Source organism: Euleptes europaea, chromosome 8, assembly GCF_029931775.1.
Source record: "Euleptes europaea isolate rEulEur1 chromosome 8, rEulEur1.hap1, whole genome shotgun sequence".
NCBI classification, from domain to species: domain Eukaryota; kingdom Metazoa; phylum Chordata; class Lepidosauria; order Squamata; family Sphaerodactylidae; genus Euleptes; species Euleptes europaea.
Window position 1 is genome coordinate 60,943,643 of NC_079319.1, and position 20,463 is coordinate 60,964,105.

At 41.2% G+C, this 20,463-nt stretch overlaps 1 protein-coding gene across 1 annotated transcript in view; it reads right to left on the reverse strand.

The window, feature by feature from the left end:
- The window catches only part of LOC130481435 (cadherin-19-like), a 98,088-nt gene that overhangs the window by 20,939 nt on the left and 56,686 nt on the right, over positions 1 to 20,463 (reverse strand). Inside the window, exons 4-8 of the mRNA XM_056854071.1 lie at positions 13,269 to 13,370; positions 11,363 to 11,521; positions 6,343 to 6,527; positions 3,370 to 3,623; positions 1,785 to 1,921 (exon numbers count right to left, since the gene is read on the reverse strand). Of these exons, the coding sequence (XP_056710049.1) occupies positions 1,785 to 1,921; positions 3,370 to 3,623; positions 6,343 to 6,527; positions 11,363 to 11,521; positions 13,269 to 13,370 (837 nt within the window). The remainder of the gene's footprint in view (positions 1 to 1,784; positions 1,922 to 3,369; positions 3,624 to 6,342; positions 6,528 to 11,362; positions 11,522 to 13,268; positions 13,371 to 20,463) is intronic.

The window sequence follows — 20,463 nt, forward strand, 5'->3', positions numbered from 1 at the left end:
CAACTGATCTCCAGCCAACAGAGATCAGTTCACCTGGAGAAAATGGTCGCTTTGGCAACTGGACTCTATTGCATTGGAGTCCTTCCCCTCCCCAAACCCCACCTTCGTCAGGCTCCACCCCAAAAATCTCCCACCGGCGGTGAAGAGGGACCTGACAACCCTAACCACTGGACTATTACTAGGCTCAGGAAAGAAACACTATATTTGTGTTAAATAAAATTGCTTATAATACAGGATGAGTATCCCTTAACTGGACATCCGATATCCGGACTGATCCAAAAACTGGACTGTTTGAACCAGCATGCAGGCATTACTCACCGGCCCTCAGCAGTGCCATTGGTGGTTCAATGTACATAAAATTATTAAAAATATTGTTTAAAATTACATTCAGACTGTGTGTATGGAGCATATATATATAACATAAATGAATTTCGTGTTTAGGCTTGGGGCCCATTCCCATGAAAATGATTATGCAAAAATTCCAAAATATTCCAAAATACGGAAAGATCCGAAATACGGACCACTTCTGGTCCCAAGCAATCCTAATAAGGGATACTCAATCTGTATATTAGATTCCTACAGTTAAAAGATACTTTGTGTTTTTTTTTTCGTGCTGGATATTTATTTGCTTCATGTGCAGCCCGTCTTTCTTGCTGAGACTCAAGATAGATTATACAATGCAAAAAAATGCAATCAAATAGAGTGATCAATCAATAGGATGAGGATTACCAAAATTAGAAACAATCCCAAAAAAATCAGACATGATATATCATGAAGAAGAGCAGAAAATGGAATTATAAAAGTAGAAGAACATAATGTGTGTACAATAGACAGTGGAATCGTTTACAGTCCTGATCCCTTTGTTTTACAGTCTGCAGAATAATATTTTTTCTTTTGATATAATTTATTTTTTGAGCTCTCTTTACTCTGAATGCCCCAACTCAAAACTTTGAAAGAAAGAGCATCAAGTTATCATTAATGGATCAGCTGGGGTTTTTCCTTTACTCTTGTGTGGGTAGAAATAAATATTTTGACACCTGTTGTCCACACTCACCATTGGATATTGTGCTATCAATGTGCTATAGCAATCACTGTATTCTCCCCACAGGAAAACCCAGCAGCAAATGATTGCTGTAGCAATGTAGCTGCTGTAGCGCAACTATAGCATAATCTCTAAGGATGTGCAGATGCAGCTATTCTGTATTCCTCAGTCATAAATAAGCATTTGAAAAAAATCTTCTGAATCCAAAAGAATGGTAACCAATCTGCAATTTGAAACAAACTTGACAGATGAGATCTATATAAGGGGTGCCTTCCGGGTTTAATTGCAACTATACAGAAGTCTGACTGATTTAGGCCCTGCTTTCACACTTAATTTGAAGCATGGGTTTCTGACTGGTGTTAAATTAAACCCAGTAAAGAAAAAAAATCTGCTGTGAAATTAACCAAGGTCTAATTTAACATAAGATCTTCTACCAGGAGAGCAATTTATATGCCTTAATAATGCGTAAAAAGTTAGAGATCCCATTCTGTTACATTTCTCTCTCTCCCCATCTCTTTAGGCACTCTTTTATGAAAGAGTACAAGACCTTGAAGCTCAAACGCTATTTTGCTTCCACCAAACTCCTCATTTGAATAATATTCCATAATGTAGCGAGCAATAGCAACATAATGAGAAAAGGGCATATACACTCTCCGTTTCGAAAGCAGGGATATTTGCAAGATAATTGTAATGAAGGGATGCACTGTCTCAACCAGAGGGTGTCTTAACAATTCTTACTCACTTGATTCAGTGGCTGTAACGATTACATAGTGCAACGGTGCTAACTCTCGATCCAACGGTTTATTTACAATTATTGTTCCATTCTGTGCATTGATGCTGAACAATCTCTTTAAATAATTGCTGGAGACAATAGAATACCTGCATGACAAAGTGGGGAAAAATGTATGAGGCTTCCTCATGCACCAAAAGATTCCTTCTGAAAGAAGGAGATATAAACTATTGCCATCTGGAGAGAATACTCTCTTGAAATGAATATGGACGTGTGCTCCACAACACAGAAATCATGAAAAATGTACACTGATAAACATTTAAAATTCACTGCTGCCTCGATCGAAGTGCTTCTTTTAAGAAAACTAAATATGCCTCAGTCCGATATTAATGTGAACCGAATCTAAAATGCATTATTCATTCTTATTTCACAGGCAGGCTCATAGCAGGTGAATGGTTGGATGGAAAAGAAGCAGCAAAGGGCTACTAGTGAAATGTCTAACACCAGTGACTAAGTTAGAATGGACCAGTACATTTATTTCATCACTGGCTTGTTCCATGCCAAAAAAGCAACACCGGGAGGGGTGGAGTAACAAAACACCAATTTAAAAATGTTTTCTATTCCAATTCTATGTTGTTTTTTTACAGGAAATATTTGTAATGAAATGGAAATGGGTCTGCTTTTTAGAAAGTGCCTCATAAACCAGCAAATCATACCAGAAGAGCTAAAAAATCTACAAAAATCTATCCAAACATTCATGTCACAGAGAGGCAGTATTGTGTAATGGTTAGAGTGCTGGACTAGCACTGGTAAGACACAGGTTCAAGTCCCCAGTCTGCCCAGAGGCTCACTAGGTGGCCTAGGACCTGTTCCATCTTCTTTCCACCTAAACTGCTTGCAGGGCTGTTGTGAGGATAAAGAGAAGAGTGTAAACCATAAAGGCTAGATAAAATCCCCAAAGTTGCTACCTTGGATGCTTTGGTGATCTCTTATGGTTTTTATGAGTTGTATTGTTTACTGTATTTGGTTTTATATGAATTTGTTATACATTTTAGTTGCCTGGTGATTTCCCATGAGATGGAAAGGCCTAAGAGAAATGCTTTAAATAAACAATACAGTCTGTTTTCGAGCATTATCTTTCTTCTATGGGTTAATGGGCCCAGGAACTGGTTGAAAGGCTTGTGATACCATTGGCCTTGCTGAAGCTGAGTAGATCTGGGAGACCTCCTGGGAATATTAACTTTTATTAAATAGTTTTCTTTCTTTTTTAACTTTATGTTTCACTTTGCATGACAAAATCCTTACTTCTGTATCCTTACTTCGGCTATTTTCTAGACCCAAATCTGCAGCTATACCTTCTAATCCAGGTTCATGTGCTCCCACCCCTGAAAGGCTTGTTCCATTTTCCTTAATGGAGACAGAATCTTCAGGAATACATGTTTTGTACACAAGAAGCTCTATTGAAGTGAATGGGGAAACTTAGAATGTGTATGAGGTCATGCATTTCATTTGGAACATAGCTTTCATTGTGATGCAAGACCCTATGTTTCTTCAGCATTAGATTCCAAACTCACGTCTTAAGGAGTTTTAAATGTACCTGATTGGACTGTTGGCATTATCTGGATCTCTTGCACTCACAGCCCCTACAAATGAACCAACCGCCGCTCCTTCAGAAATTTCCATTGCATATTCCTTTGAGGTGAAAACCGGAGGTTCATCAGCATCCTCCACGCTGATTTTAACATTAGCTGTGTCTTCAAATGGCCCATCTTGTAGGAAACGCTCATCGATGTGTCTGTTGATACCTTTGACCCTAATATCATACCGACTTCTGTTTTCATAATCTACTCTCTGTAGAGAGAAAAAGTAGAAAGTGGAATATTTCTCTTTCAGCATTAGGAAATTAATTATAGATCAATGATGAGTGGGAGATTAAAGGCAAGAAAGAATGGTACGCTTCTTTGGGGACTGTTTTGAAAGTAGTTAGTGCTACATTTTTTTCCGTGCTGTAAAAACATGTTAATTATTCATCTGTGCTCTTCTTGAGTTCAGCATTACTACTAGGGTTGACTTTCAGGGCTTCATGGTATCTTCCCATGTCATGGCTGAAATATCATTGTGGCGGATGCAATTTTTCCTTGGTCACTTTCTGGATGATTTAATACTGACTGCTGTGTTAATGCTTCTTGTTTTCCAGGTAGACATTGTTCTTTGACATCTCACTGGCAATTTTGATTAAAAAACTCTACTGAGGAAATAGTTTCCTGAAATGGTCACTTAGCGATGGACTCATGTTTTAAGGAGTCTTAAATGTACCTGATTGGACCTTTTGCATTATCTAGATCTCTAGCACTCACAGCCCCTACGAATGAACCAACCACAGAACCCTTCAGAAATTTCCATTGTATACAAGTACCTTGGACCCTTGTCTCCTATAGAATTCCAAATAAGGGTTATAAGTGCTTGGCTGTAATCCAAAACATTCTTATGTGGAAGTAAGCCCTGTAACTGATGGGTAGAAATGAAGTGATTGCAGAATGGGAGTAATATGCATGCTCCAGCTAACTCCCTATAATAAGAGAGCTGCAGCTTTCTGTACCAACAGGAGCAGGGCCGGAACTGGGGCGAAGGGGCGAGGAGGGCAGCTGCCACCCCAGTGGCATGCAGAGAGGGCAGCAGAACTGCCTCTCTTATCCGGCCCGCTCTTCCTGTAGATGAGGCAGTTCTGTCGCCCACTCAGATGCCACGGGGGCGGCGGCTGCCCTCCTCACCTCCCCCCTTCCAGCTACAGCCCTGAACTGGAATCTCTGAATTGACTTGGAGAGGAGACCTATATAGAGTTCATCACAGTAGTCTAGTCTCCATGTTACCATACTGTGGGTTCAGGGGGCCAGATCAGCTGTTCTAAAGAAGGAAACTTATGGGCTAGACTGAGTTGGAAGAAAGCTTTTTTGCAGGTGTATTAACTTGCTTCTCCAGCAGCAATGCTGGATTCAGTATGACTTCTAGGGTGAGTCGGAAAGGGTCAGCTGAGCCCCATTGAAAGTGGGAATCCCAATGCCATTCAAGATATCCACCTCCTCAACTAGCACTGATTCTGTCTTGTCCCCTGGAGCTCCTCCCTTCCTAAACCCTGCCCTCCGCAGGCTCCACCTCCCAAATCTTCAGAAATTTCCCAGCGCAAAATTGGCAACCTGAATGTGAAGTGATTGTAACTTCAAAAAAGTAATTTGTTATGATACAGAGCATATGAAGAAGTGATACCCGCAATACATTATAATGCCAACAAGTATGTCCTGGACCTATGTTTTGTTTCTAACCAGAAATATATCTAAATGAAAAAAGGCTTCTTGAAATTAGAGGGAGCTACAAGTGGGGGCTAGTGAAATTCACAAGGGAGGATACCATCTCCCCTCATCGCAGCTCCAGGCCCCCTCCCTCCCAGCACCACTCTCTCGCTGGCTCACCTGGAGCCACTCGCCCGGAGCCAGAGGCCCGTGAAACTCAAGTGGGAGGGATATCCCATTTCCCCCTCCCCTTGCTCACCTTCCAGCCCGGTTGCAGCCAGACACACTTGCCAGCAGCTCCTGGGCAGTGCTGCCAAGGAAAGGCCCGGAACAGCTCCTGAGCTCCACCCCCACAGCAGCGCAAAAGCTGCTTACCCCATGCCCAACTGGGCCAGCGGAGGTTGGGGTTGGACTAGATGACCCTGGTGGTCCCTTCCAACTCTATGATTCTATAATAGGTTGGAGGCAGCCGCAAACAGTAGATGCATTCTCTATGCGTGTACAGAGAACACTTTTTTTTAATGGTGGAATTTAACCCCACCTCCAAGTCTGTAGAAACATTTGTTTGAGGTGAGTATGTCCCCTATCTACAGATTTAAGTATCCACAGGCAAAGGACATATTTTGGAATTAAATATATAGATATCCAGGTATCAGGTATGAAGTATCAACATTTTTTCTTAGCCAACTTATGACAAATTCATATTAAAAGAATAAAACCAGCTTTTTCCTGCATGCCACAACCACTCCAAGGTTCTATTTTAGGGGGAATGGGCACTGGAAGTCCATGATAGCCTCTCATCCCTTTTAATTTATTTTAATAGTAGCTGCAGCAAGCAACATATGGGATTGGGACCACTGTGCTGGAGAATGGTTACCTTTTCCTCTCATACTTTGGTCCCAATAAAAACCCTTCACCCAAATGTTATTTGTACCCACAGAGGAAAACATATGGGTGTGTTTACCTATCACAATGAGTAGCTGAAGGGGTTAGGAGATTTTCACAAAAGAGCTCTGAATTGTTCCCCCAGGGCTCATGGTTTTGCTCCAAGTTGGCCTCCTCACCCCTGAAACTGAAATGATTTAAACGCTCTTTAAATTTTAAAGAGAGAAGTGATTCAAGCACAGTCTCCAGTATCTGATCTAGTTTGGCCCATAGAAGCCGGCTTTTATATACATGTATAGCTAATCATGAGCAACAAGCAACATTATAACAATCAATGTATTTGACCATTCTATTGATTCCTAGGTTATTTCTTTGTTAAGTATGCATTGGCATCTTACCTTCTTTAATATGACAATTCCTTCTTGAGTCTCGTTGTTGGTAATGATGTAAAAGATGTGAGAAGCATGTCCTTCTATTTCATAATTCATTGCTGCATTATCTCCTAAGTCACTGTCTTCCGCCAAGAGTTTGCCTACAGTGGTTCCTATGGGTGCTGCCTCAGAGATATTCATATGATAACGTCCTTAAAGAAATGACGATCAGTATGGCGACAGTCCCAACCAACTCTTGAACATCAACACAAGATCAACTAAGAATAAGCCACTCTAGATTCCGAGGGTTAATTGGCCACACAAAGAATTACAGTTAATTAATGTTTCTAAGCTCCTCCCATGAATGCCTTTCTTTGGTGATACATGGCCTAGCAGGTTTCATGGATTAGTTCATGGACTTCAAGACAACATATTGAGACTGTACTTTTCTTAAGTTTTTTCATGTGTCTGAACAAAAGGATCAGGGCATAAACTAACTAGCATTATTTATCTGCATAGCCAACACATTTCTCAGCGTGAGCCGATAATTCTCCAAACGTACTTATTTGTGTTTCTATTTGGAAATATATGCTGAACTTCTTTGGCATTATTCAGGCTGCTTTGGCTCCACTGCCATTTTCCCCTTCCCTCCCCCCCCCTTACTTAACTGCCTCTGACAGAAATCCAGCCTGCGCCACTTCTCTGGAATCTGGAGAAGGCAGCAAAGGCTAGATTGCTGTCAGATCCACACACACACACACCCAGTCTTCTCCAGTCTCTGGAGAAGGCTGGCAGGGCATATCTGAAAGATCCATTCCCACCCCCACCCCCCGGTATTTGTTGGGTTCAGGTTTATCAAACCCAAAATATTTGAAAAATCCCAGGAAAAAATGGGTGCACACCCCTAGGGCTGAGCAACATCTTTCCAAACCTGGTATTGGCTGTGTGGTGCATCAGTTGTGGGGGACTGGGTTGGGCACCTCTCAACACATTGAGTGCAGGCAATGATAAATAAAGCTGTCAAAAGATGTGGGCTGTGTTTGGCGTCAGGGTGTGTCTGCTAGAAAAGGCAGCCACAGGCAAGCTGCTTTAGCACAGCCTGCCCATTTAAATGTGTTAGCATATTTAAATGACGAAGACCGATTTAACTATTTAAATAAACTAGTTAAGCCCAAGCTCTTGTCTCGCATCTTCTTTGAATGGTTGCCTGGGTCAAATAAGCCCCAATGAACAAAGTGGGACTTCCTTCTGGGCTATCAAGAAACTTCACATGGATAGAAATGGATAAAAAGTAATCAGTCACATCCATGTTTGCATGTATCATGTCATAAGATTTAATAATTGTGCTGTGATCCATCACCCAGCCTGTTTTATCAGGCATATTCTCTCAAGAATTCATTTTAGCATCTACTAAAAAGCAATCAAACACAGAAAAACTTGGTTCTTGTAGGTTATCCGGGCTGTGTGACCGTGGTCTTGGTATACCAAGACCACGGTCACACAGCCCGGATAACCTACAAGAACCAATGAACTCTTACCGTGAAAGCCTTCGACAATATACAGAAGAACTTGTCTGTAAGGTAGTAGTTTTCAAATTTTCTGTTATATGGGAACATTTTCTGCGCCAGGCTGTCCTTTGGAGCAGAGGATTCTGGGAAGTTTTTTTTAGGTAACATATGCACTCAGTTTGTTGGGCTTTAACCATCATACTGCATGACTTCAGAGTGTCCCCTTAACTGAACTCAACAATAAATAGCCTGCAGCTGTCCACTGAAGAAGATCGAAAATAGTGGGATGCGTGTCTTTCAAGGATGTTTATCTACTATTACCGTTCCTGTTGAGGAACACCTGGTGAATTAAGAAAGAACCACAGAGTTCACTGGAACACAATTTGAAAACCACTACCATGAAGCAGAAACCTCTGAGCAGCCAAGTATGCCTTTGCTAAACTAAAGGCATATTTCTCTGAGATGTTTTGCTTCCTACTTATTTGTTTGTTTGCTTGCTTGCTTGTTTGTTTGTTTGATTCCCCACTCTACCCGGCACCACCAGGCTCAGGGTGGCTTCCAATAGATAATGCAATAAGCATAGAACACATAAATATGACAGTATTTAAATCATATAATAAAAAATTAAAAACCCAATTGAACAAAGATGGTGCCCTGTCTCAACTGGACAGCTCCTATGATATGTCCTTGCCAAGGAAGTTTGCCAAGGCCCATCACCTCCAAAGCCCAACCAGCCTAAGTCGGGAAGACACCGATGGAAGGGATGGAGGAGGAGCAGAAGAGGGGCAAAAAAGATAGGAAGAATAGGAAAGGGAAGGGGAAGAAAGTTGGGAAAAGGGCAGAGGGGCAGGGAGGCCGGTCAAATGATGAAGCGTTGCTACTTTCAACCGTATGCCTGGTGGAACATCTCTCTTTTACATGCCTTGTGGAAGTGAGTTAGGTACCGCAGGGCATGGGTCTCATTAGACAGAGAGTTCTGCCAGGCTGGGGCCAGAGCTGAAAAGGCTCTGGTCCTTGTTGAGGACAGCTGGATGGTTTTAGGGCCAGGGCCCACCAGCAAGTTGTTCTCATCTAGCACAGTGCTCTCTGAGGAGTGTAACAGGAGAGAACCGGACACACCACACACCAGGAGTGGAGAAAGAGGAAAAGATGCTTTGGGCAATGCTGCCATTGGAGCAGCTGAGAGCAGAAGGCCTCTTAAAGCTGTTCCCTCATTGTTTGGCATGCTTTTTTGCTGCAGAGCTGACCACCCTTCCCTCCCTGTGGCAATGAGGGATCAGCTTCAGGGATAAACAGTAATTATGGGGTCTCTATCTGATGTTCTGCTCACTTCCAGATTAGATTACTATAGTGCAATTTACATGAAACTGCTGTTGAAAACTATTTGGAAACATCAATTTGTCCAAAATGTGATGGCCACATCACGGTCAGAGGCTGGATACAGGGATAGTGCTGAACAATCTGCACTGGCTGTCTATCTAGGGTTGCCAACCTCCAGGTACTGTAATGAAAACTGACACCTCTGTGTACACAATCGATAATGCAACACAGTAACACAGAGACTGGCACAATGCAGCAGATCAAATAAATATAATAAGCACAAATTCAAGCTAACAACCACTGGTCTGAGTATGCAAAAATAAAGATGCAGTACATTCAATATCACATCCAAAAGACCAAATAGGTACTCAGTATAAATGAAGTTTCTTTCTTATAAATGATGTTCCCTTCTTCCTGACAGGAGAGTATGCCAGTCACCAAATAAGACGATGCCTTTTCTCGAGAAATCCTCATTTCGAATATAAAATATTCTTCCTCAGTTCCTCATAAGGAAACTCTCCTAATGTATAATAAACAGTAATGTAATACTAGGCTAATATACTAGTGAAATACAATGGAAAACCTTATATACAAAATAAAAAACTCACCAGCATAATGTTAACAAATCATGCAGTCATAGCAGTTTACAGACCTCTTGCCTTGTTTCACCGCAGGATACAAAATTGCAAAGGTGGATCCTAATCTGATTCTATCCCATTTAACATCAAAATGGGTAACAGGTGTGGAGGCACCCACAAGCTGTTAAAGGTACATGCTGAAGTTAACAAAGGGTCAAAGGTCTAGATGATATATTAAAAACTAAGTCTTCCTGTGTCGGTATTGGCGTTTCTGAAAAAAATGCTGACCCCTATTTCTAGGGCGCAATGCATAGCTCCTGCTGGAGCCTGGTCTTCTGGTAGAATCACTGGTGGTCTCCCCCTCAGAGGATCGATCTTCCCCTCCCTGTTCTGCTCGACCCTCTCTGGGTCCAGTATTAGACCCATGAGAACGAGGATATTGGAGCATCGAGCATGTATACGCACCAGGGTCATAGAGACTCCACTTGTGGAGCATTTTTGGGAGAAAAAACACTCTCAGAATGATCTTTGTTATTTTGTGTTATGGCATCTTAAATCCAAAGCCTATGGCCGGGTGGATGTGGAAAAAATATTGTTACAAAAGGAGACTTTCTTCATTCATTTATTTGATACTGTTATGCCCAATGGCTTGAACCTTACTAATAACTTGTCTTGTTTCCTCAGATGTATTTCTCTCTTTGCTGTGTACTTTTTGACCCTGCATCTTTATTTTTGCACACTCAGACCAGTGGTTGTTAACTTGAATTTGTGTTTATTATATTTATTTGATCTGTTGCATTGTGCCAGTCTCTGTGTTATTGTATTGCAAGCTCCAGGTACTAGCTGGAGGTCTCCTGCTATTACAACTGAACTCCAGCCAATAGAGATCAGTTCACCTGGAGAAAATGGCCGCTTTGGCTATTGGACTCTATGGCATTGAAGTCCCTCCCCTCCCCAAACCGCACCCTCCTCAGGCTCTGCCCCAAAAACCTCCAGGTATTTCCCAACCCAGAGCTGGTAACCCTATGTCTATCTGTTTCTGAGCACAATCGAGAGTGCTGGCCCTTACTTGTAAGGTCCTAAATGGCTTAGGACCAGAGTACTTTGAAGAACCATCTCTTCCCTTATGGTTCAACCCACAAGTTCAGATGCTCTTCTCAAGCCATGCTCTCTGTGCCTCCACCTGCAGTGGTCAGGTGGCTGGCCACCAGATGTAAGGCTTTTTCAGTTGTGGCACATCACTTCTGGAATGTCCTGCCCCTTGATGTCCACCCTGCATTCCTTTAGGCACAAGACCATTTCTTTTTATCCAGGCTTTTAATTGAGGAGTCCATCTTTTAAAGCTGTCTGGAGGATTGTTTTATCAACATCATTTTTAAACTGCTAATGTTTTATGCTGATTTATTCTGTAGTTGTTTATGGTTTGTTTTTATGCTTTGGTTATATGATTTTATGGTACCATGTTATTTTGTGAGGTGCCTTAAGCAGGACAGGTGGTATATACATTTTCTAACAAATAAATAAATTTATGTCAAATGTTGTCAAAGTATTGCTGATTTCCATATGTAAAAATACACAATTATCCCCCAAACTTAGACATTGCTTTTTATAAGATTGGAATCCAAGATATTTTCTACTCACTGTGTGGAAATCGTGGAGGGTTGTCATTAACATCTGAAAGGCTGATAGTTACAGTTGCTGAACGTCCACCCTTTTGACCAATCATGTTTTGGGCTTGGATGACAACAAAATACTGATCTATAGTTTCTCTGTCCATTGGGGAAGATGTTCTTATCACTCCTAGAAAACATACAAATTTAATATGTTAAAAATACTTTCTTACAATGACTTTCCTCCTAGAGTGTCATAAATATGGCCCTTCATATTTCCCAACAGGCTTCCACATGTGAACTATTCTCTGGTTGCATGTAAAAGGTAAAGGTAGTCCACTGTGCAAGCACTGGGTTATTATTAACACATGGGGAGACATCACATGACAACGTTTACGAGGCAGACTATGTTTATGGGATGGTTTTCCATTGCCTTCCCCAGTCATCTACACTTTACTCCCAGCAAGCTGGGTACTCATTTTACCAACCTCGGAAGGATGGAAGGATGAGTCGAGCTGGCTACCTGAAACAGACTTTCGTCGGGATCGAACTCAGGTCATGAGCAGAGCTTTACTGCAGCTTACCACACTGCACCATGGGACTCTTGGTTGCATGTAATCCCACGACCAGTAAGAAAAAAATGGCATACATGGTACCCCATACTGGGGCTTTGTAAGCACTAACTGGGGGAAAGAAGGTCATTTCTAGTTGATAGCAAAGCAACCACCAGTTCGCCAGGAAGATCCCTGTGGATTGCAGTGTTAATCATTTGTGAGAAATTCTAAATAGGTTTTTTCTTTAGCAAACTCACTTGCCCTTTGCTCTCATTTCAAAAGTTTCCAGAACTCATGGGTTCAAAGGAAATCAAGGACACTGATCCTATATTCTGCTGTTGATGCTTAGCAGACTACAATGATGTAGTTAGTGTGTGCTGGACTGCGACTAGACTGTTTGGTTCATTTTGTTTTAACAAAAAATAGCTTTGAAAGAACTAATGTTTGAGTGGAGGAATGGAGAATGGAGACAAGGTGGAAATGCTCTTTCTCTCCAATTATTTTTCTGCTTTACCCCCACTGAGAAAGGACACCTCTGTGAAGAGAATAATTGGTATCCCCCCCGCTGCTTATCTGCTTAAATTGACAACTATATAAGGTTGTTTTTGGTTTTTTAACAATGTAGAAAGCATTGACTTCATGATATCACTACTCTGAACTACAACTATGAAGCTTACTAGATTGCTTTGGGTAGATCATCATCTCCACCAACAATCTTCATTGTTAGGACAAACTGCACTTTTAAGCTCTTTGGAGAAAGGTAGGATATATAAAATAATGCATAAATGTGATAATTTTCAAATGCTTTAAAAGTACCACTTCAAAGCAACTTTTAAAACATAGGAACATTGATGGTTCTTCTCCAAATATCTTGTTCTTTTTTCTTATAATGAATAGGACAAAAGGCAGTTTCTACCAAAGGATAGGTTTAGCCATCACAGTAGAAGCCATCTCTTAACCAGAGGAGCAATTGTCCAATAAAAATGGTCTGTTGGACTGAAAGTAATCTTACATTAGTGGAAGTAGGGGAAATTTTAGACCATTTCTACTCCTATTGTGGACCTCATCTCATGTGAGAATCTTGTGATCCCTAGGGGAGTGTCCTGGGCTGCAGCAGGAAGAGGGAAATGGGGGGGGGGGATTCGTCTGTTGGGAAAATGGGGGAAAATCCTTCCACAGTAATGTGCAAATACCAATCATCACAAATATAACATTGTCAAGGATCTGTCCTGCACAATTGCTTTGAAAGTGTACCTGGTTTTATATAAACTCTTATAACATCATAATTTCAAACTGAGATGGCCATTTTCTTTAACTTTTTTTTTAACCTAAATGGTTCTTTAGTCATACTCTAGTAGCTCTGTGCACAATACCCAACAATACCTGTTGTTCTCTCCACAGAAAAGTAGGGTTGTCCTTGAAGAATGCTGTAAAATAGGCGGGCACCTGTTTGGTCTGAAGCTGTAACCTGAATCACAGAAGTACCTGAGGAAACACAGTTTCTTATTCGCTTTCAGATCATGTTTGTCCAGCATATTAAAATAAACCTATTCTACAGTTTGCACATTTTTCTCTATAATACATTCTACACAAACATACCTGTTTTATGAGCTACTTTTTATGTATGGAAAGTCTTATACATTTCTCTTTTATGGTATACCTTTGCTTTCTCCATTCTCTCAGACATAAAGAGGAAAACCTGCTTCACATCACTTCTAGATATGTATGAATAGGCCCCCTTTCTGCTTTTATTTTGTTTTGCATACTGCAGTGAGTTCAAAAATGTGTAAATTTGATTGTAAATATTCTGGACAAGGAAACAGAAAATGGTACAAAACAACCTCGCCATTTCAATTTGCACAGGGCAGAAGTGCAATTGAAAGCAGATTTTTTTCACGTCACAAAGGTTGTGCTGCAAAATTTGGCAGCACCCCAGTGAAGCATGATCTGACGGGTGCCCAACAGGCCTTCTGTGGGATCACTCATCGTTTGTAATCATTTGTCTAAACATGGCTCCCTAATTATGAGAATGCTGGAAGTACGGAAAGAAAATTTCCATCTGGAAAAGGACTTCCTAGATTTTATTTAGTGAGGCACTTTGACATAAACGATTTTACATTCTTCTCCTATACTTCATTTATTTTTTAAATGGTTTTATAGTCCCCATTGTTTAAGTAATGTATATTTTTTAAGGTCTGGGTTTAGGCTTGGCTCTCTTTCACTTTTACTTTCTCTTTCTGTCCTCTCATATAACTCTTCATATTTACATCCTGTTGAACACAACAATTTCACTGTTCTGATGCTTGAGTACCTATTCAATTCCTGTACCCCTATATTTCCCTCAACAAATTCTAAATCTTGCTTTGGAAAAGATCTGGGTTTTTGTGGTTTCTGGTAGCCTAGCCAGCACAGTGTAATAGTTAAGAGCGGTGGTTAAGAGTGGTGGATTATAATCTGGAGAACCAGGTTGGTTTCCCCACTCCTACACATGAAGTTTCTGGGGTGACCTCGGACTAGTCACAGTTCTCTTAGAGCTCTCTCAGCACCACCTACCTCACAGGGTGTCTGTTGTGGGGAGGGAAAGGGAAGGTGATTGTAAGCTGGTTTCTCCTTAAGTGATAGAGTAAGTCGGCATTTAAAAAGCTCTTCTTCCTCTTCTTCTTCCACTTTGAACCTGCTTGCATGCTATCCAAGCAAAGATCCCTAAAATCACATCTTCTGCTCCCTCCAAGCTAGCCAGGCTGTGGAAATGGGAATAGGATTTCCCCTAACACTGAGCTTAATTCCCCCAAATTGGTTGTAGTTCTGTATGAGTGTCACAAACTCAAGTTAGAGAGTCCACACATGTCTAAGGATGCATGAGAAAGGGAGCTCATTCGGTAACACAAGGGATTTTTGCTTTTGCTTTTTTCTTGATGTGAAGGTAAAAAATGTTTTTACACTTTTGTCCTGGCTCTGAGAAGGGTGATGGAAGGAAATTCATTCAGAAAGGTAGAGTCCCCCCAATAAACTTACTTACCAAAAGAACCCCACAAAACTACTCCCACATTGAAGATAGCTGGTCTCTAATGGCAACCTTTGAGTCTTATCCTTTAGAAATGATTTAAACCAGTCCTCAACAGGGTGGCATGATCTACTGTATTAAAGGCTTTGTAGAGATTCAACAGTAACGAAAAAGCATGGTCATCAACTAAAGCCACCAGAGTTGCCCCATAGCCCAGCCTGAGATCAGAGCAAAAAGGGTCCAGAGCACATGAGTTATTCAAGAAGACCTGGAATCGGCCACTGCTCTCTCAATCACTTTGCCTAGAAAGAGTAGATTAGAGACTAGGTGATAACTGGCCACATCACTTTTGCGTAGGGATAGTTTTTAAAGTAGTGGACAAATAACTGCCTCTTTGAGTGGCTGAGGGAAGGTGCCCTGAGTTGGTGACTGATTTATGAAAGACATCAAGGGCTCTCTACTGTGGTCCTTACATGATTTTAGCAGCCAGGATGGGCAAGAGTCCAGTTCCCAGGATCCAGTCAATATTCATCATGGCAACTGGGCCAAAATGGTCCAAAAGCAGACCAGACAAAATATTAAGCACCAATACACTAAAAAGTGTTAGCTAAGAAGCCTCTTGGGATGTGGAATGGTATAGTATAGCCCAATCTCCTCAGATCTCAGAAGCTAAGCACAGTAAGTGCTTGGATAGGAGACCACCAAGGAGGTCTTTGCAGAGGAAGGCAATGGCAAACCACCTCTGCTTAATCACTTGCCTTGAAAACCCTATGGGGTCACCATTAGTTGGCAACAACTTGATGGCACTTTACACACACACACACACAAAGAGCCTCTTATTGCTTTCCTTTTGTACATCAGAATTTTTTCTTGGCCTTCCTGCTACCTTGCCTATGTACATATATGTGTTACTTGAATAATTTTTCACTGGATATAGTTTTAAGAAGCGAAAATAAAAGGCTCTGTAGGAAAAACCTAAACCAAGAGTACTGTAATTCCTAATTTAATGCCTGTAGCGTGGCTTAAAAGAAATAAACCCATAACAAGCAATGCATCCGAGACACACAACAGGACTCTGATAGCTTTTTATATCCTTGAGGTCTTTAATGAGCGTTTCCCACTGCATAACAGATAGCACATTCCGTCTACAGAAGACAATTTTGTCTCTAGTTGGGAATCAGTTTTGTCCTAGATCCAAATCTGACTCCACCCCCAAGGGTCTCCAATGAGATTATCCCCATGAAGGAAATTTTCTCCAGCAATCTCATTTCATAATGCAGTGTTTATGTCTGACTCATTTCTTACCTAACTTCTAAATGAAAATACAAGGCGACCTCCCTCCTGGGGGAAAAACACCTAGAGCCACTTTCCGTAGTTTTTTGTCATAGAATCACATTATCACATCTTATCCCAAGACACTCTGCTACTGAATGTTCCACTGATAAATTAGTCAGCAGTGCCCTGAGGATTTTTTGGTGCCGATATAAGCTATCATATTATCTGTAAATATGTTGATAGGAATTGTGGTTATTTTCAAGGCTCTAAAGAAAAAGGCTCTGTCATTCTTAAACTAATGGATTTTGTATTATGTTTTGTCTGGAATCCTGTTTGTAAGCCATTACATAAAGTGACAGAATACAATTAAAGGTCATACTGGCTCAGTGGCACAGGATTTTTCTTTCCATGCAAAGGTCCCGGGTTCAATTTTTGCCATTTTAAGTTAAAAGACTTGGGTGGTAGATGGTGTGACCCTGAGACCTAGTAGGGTTGCCAACGTCCAGGCAATGGCTGGAGATCTCCCACTATTACAACTGATCTCCAGGTGACTGAGATAAGTTCACTTGGAGAAAATGGCCACTTTGGAAGGTGGACTCTATGGCATTATACCCCATTGAAGTCTCTCCCTTCCCCCAAACTCCACCCTCCTCAGGCGCCACCCCCCAGGTATATCCAAACTCTGAGCTGGCAACCCTAGATTGTAGAGAGCTTCTGCCAGTTAACGTACACAATAGTAATCTTGTTGGACAAGTGGTTTGACTCAACGTAATCCTAAACATGCCTTATTTTTCTGCAGCAAACTTCCACTTTTTAAGTGGACATGTATTTTTTTACTGAAAAGAATAAACCGTACAATAGTATTTCCTATTCTGTAATTTATTCCAGACATAGCCATGTTAGGCTCAATTTAAATGTGACATTTTTTGGGTAAGAAATACTCACATGTATCACCTAAATGATTAACAGATTTATTGGAGCCTAAGTTTTCATGGGCTAGAGTCTATGCACAGAGTGTATACTGAGCTGGCAGATGAATAAATAAGGACAATGAGGGGACCTGCAGGGACTTGCTGAGGGCATTTCATTTCCTCTCTCCCACTGCTTCCTCTTTCCCTTCCCTGAAAGCTCCCATAGCCTCTGCCACCCAACAACCAACTTACATTTCTCTGCCCTGCAATCTTCAGTTTTTCTTCCTTTCCTTCCCCAGAAGCCTCTGACCAGGAAAAGTCTGGGCCAGTATCACGATGCCTTCTACAGGGGAGGGCTGCCCTGGACTGAGTTACATGCTGGATGAGCTGGGGCAAGTAGCATACTGGGGAAACTGCAAGGACCTATGTAGACACCTCACTTTCCCCTGTATACCCCTGCCCACACTATTTCCTCCTTCTCTGCTCCAGGCAACTTCCATATCTTTATTTTTCTCTGCTTCCTTCTTTTCTTCCCACCCACCAATCATTGTACCTTTTGGTTCTTGTAGGTTATCCGGGCTGTGTGACCGTGGTCTTGGTATTTTCTTTCCTGACGTTTTGCCAGCAGCTGTGGCAGGCATCGTCAGAGGAGTAACACTGAAGGACAGTGTCAGTGTCAAGTGTGTAGGAAGAGTAATATATAGTCAGAAAGGGGGGTTGAGCTGAATCATTGTCCTGCAAAAAGTATCAAAGGTAATGTGCTAATCATTGTCCTGTAAGTATCAAGATAATGTGCTAATGAGGGTGTGGTATGTTAATATAGAACCATTGTATCCTGAAGTGATCTGTTAATGTGTGAAATCCAAAGCTAATCTGCATGGCTATTGTGGACTGTAGTCTTTGTTAGTCTGGAGGTTTTCAGGACAGGAAGCCAAGCCTTATTCATTCTTAAACTCTCTTCTTTTCTGTTAAATTGTGCTGATGTTTTCAATGGCTTCTCTGTGCAATCTGACAAAATAGTTGGTAGAATTGTCCAGTCGTTTAGTGTTTTGGAATAAGACCCTGTGTCCTATTTGTGTCAGTTCATGTTCAGCCACTGCTGATTTCTCAGGTTGGCCAAGTCTGCAGTATCTTTCATGTTCTTTTATCCTTGTTTGTATGCTGCGTTTTGTGGTCCCGATGTAAACTTGTCCACAACTGCAAGGTATACGATATACTCCTGCAGAGGTGAGGGGGTCTCTTTTGTCTTTTGCTGATCGTAGCATCTGTTCTATTTTCTTGGTGGGTTTAAACACCGTTTGTAAGTTATGTTTGTTCAAAAGTTTCTCCATCCTATCAGTGACTCCTTTAATAAATGGCAAGAATACCTTTCCTATGGGAGACTGTTTTTCCTGAGTTTTCTGATTTTTGTTTGGCTTAATGGCCCTTCTGATTTCATTTCTGGAATAGCCGTTTGCTAGTAGTGCGTGATTTAGATGATTAACTTCTTCCTTGAGAAACTGTGGTTTACAGATCCGTCTTGCATGGTCCATTAATGTTTTGATTATTCCGCTTTTCTGTCGGGGGTGGTGGTTGGAATTAATTTTCTTCACCGTGGCTCCAAATAGTAAATGTATCATCTATGAACCTGAACCAGACTGTAGGTTTGTAAGGTGCCGATTCTAATGCTGTCTTTTCAAAATATTCCATGTAAAAGTTTGCTATTACTGGACTGAGTGGACTACCCATAGCTCCTCCATCAATCTGTTCATAAAATTCTTTTATGAAAGAAAAATTAATGGACCTTCTAAACCATCTTAATAATATCCATCCAAACATTCAATTTACCATGGAAAAGGAAATTGAGGGTAAACTCCCATTTCTTGATACCCTTATCATCCGTAAAACAAACTTTCAGTTAGGTCACAAGGTCTACCGGAAACCAACTCACACAGATCGCTATTTACACAAAAACTCCAACCACCACCCCCAACAGAAAAGAGGAATAATCAAAACATTAATGGACCGGGCAAGACGGATCTGTGAACCAGAATTTCTCAAGGAAGAAATTAATCATCTAAATCATGCACTGCTAGCAAACGGCTATTCCAGAAATGAAATCAGAAGGGCCATTAAGCCAAACAAAAATCAGAAAACTCAGGAAAAACAGACTCCCATAGGAAAGGTATTCTTGCCATTTATTAAAGGAGTCACTGATAGGATGGAGAAACTTTTGAAAAAACATAACTTACAAACGGTGTTTAACCCACCAAGAAAATAGAACAGATGCTACGATCAGCAAAAGACAAAAGAGACCCCCTCACCTCTGCAGGAGTATATCGTATACCTTGCAGTTGTGGAGAAGTTTACATCGGGACCACAAAACGCAGCATACAAACAAGGATAAAAGAACATGAAAGATACTGCAGACTTGGCCAACCTGAGAAATCAGCAGTGGCTGAACATGGACTGACACAAACAGGACACAGGGTCTTATTCCAAGACACTGAAAGACTGGACAATTCTACCAACTATTTTGTCAGATTGCACAGAGAAGCCATTGAAATTCATAAACATCAGCACAACTTTAACAGAAAAGAAGAGAGTTTAAGAATGAATAAGGCTTGGCTTCCTGTCCTGAAAACCTCCAGACTAACAAAGACTACAGTCCACAATAGCCATGCAGATTAGCTTTGGATTTCACACATTAACAGATCACTTCAGGATACAATGGTTCCATATTAACATACCACACCCTCATTAGCACATTATCTTGATACTTACAGGACAATGATTAGCACATTACCTTTGATACTTTTTGCAGGACAATGATTCAGCTCAACCCAACCCCTTTCTGACTATATATTACTCTTCCTACACACTTGACACTGAGAGACACTGTCCTTCAGTGTTACTCCTCTGAAGATGCCTGCCACAGCTGCTGGCGAAACATCAGGAAAGAAAATACCAAGACCACGGTCACACAGCCCGGATAACCTACAAGAACCAATGAACTCTGACTGTGAAAGCCTTCGACAATATATTGTACCTTTTATCTGCCCCTCATCTTCAGCTATATTTATTATTTATTTACTTCATTTATACCCTGCCTTTCTCCACAATGGGGATCCAAAGCAATTTACATCATTCTCTTCTCCACCATTTTATCTTCACAACAACCCTGTGAGGTAGGTTAGATTGAAAATGTATGACCGTTCCTGGGTCACTCAGTGAACACCATGACATAATGGTGGCTGAAACCTGGGTCTTCCAGATCCTAGTCTGAAATTATAATCACTACACTACGTTGATTTCTGTGGGGTTGCTGTTTTTGAACAAGAGTGAGAAGCTGGGACTGGGTGAGTTGTGGAAATCACTGGTATTAAGTTATCTGGTTGTTGTCACCTGG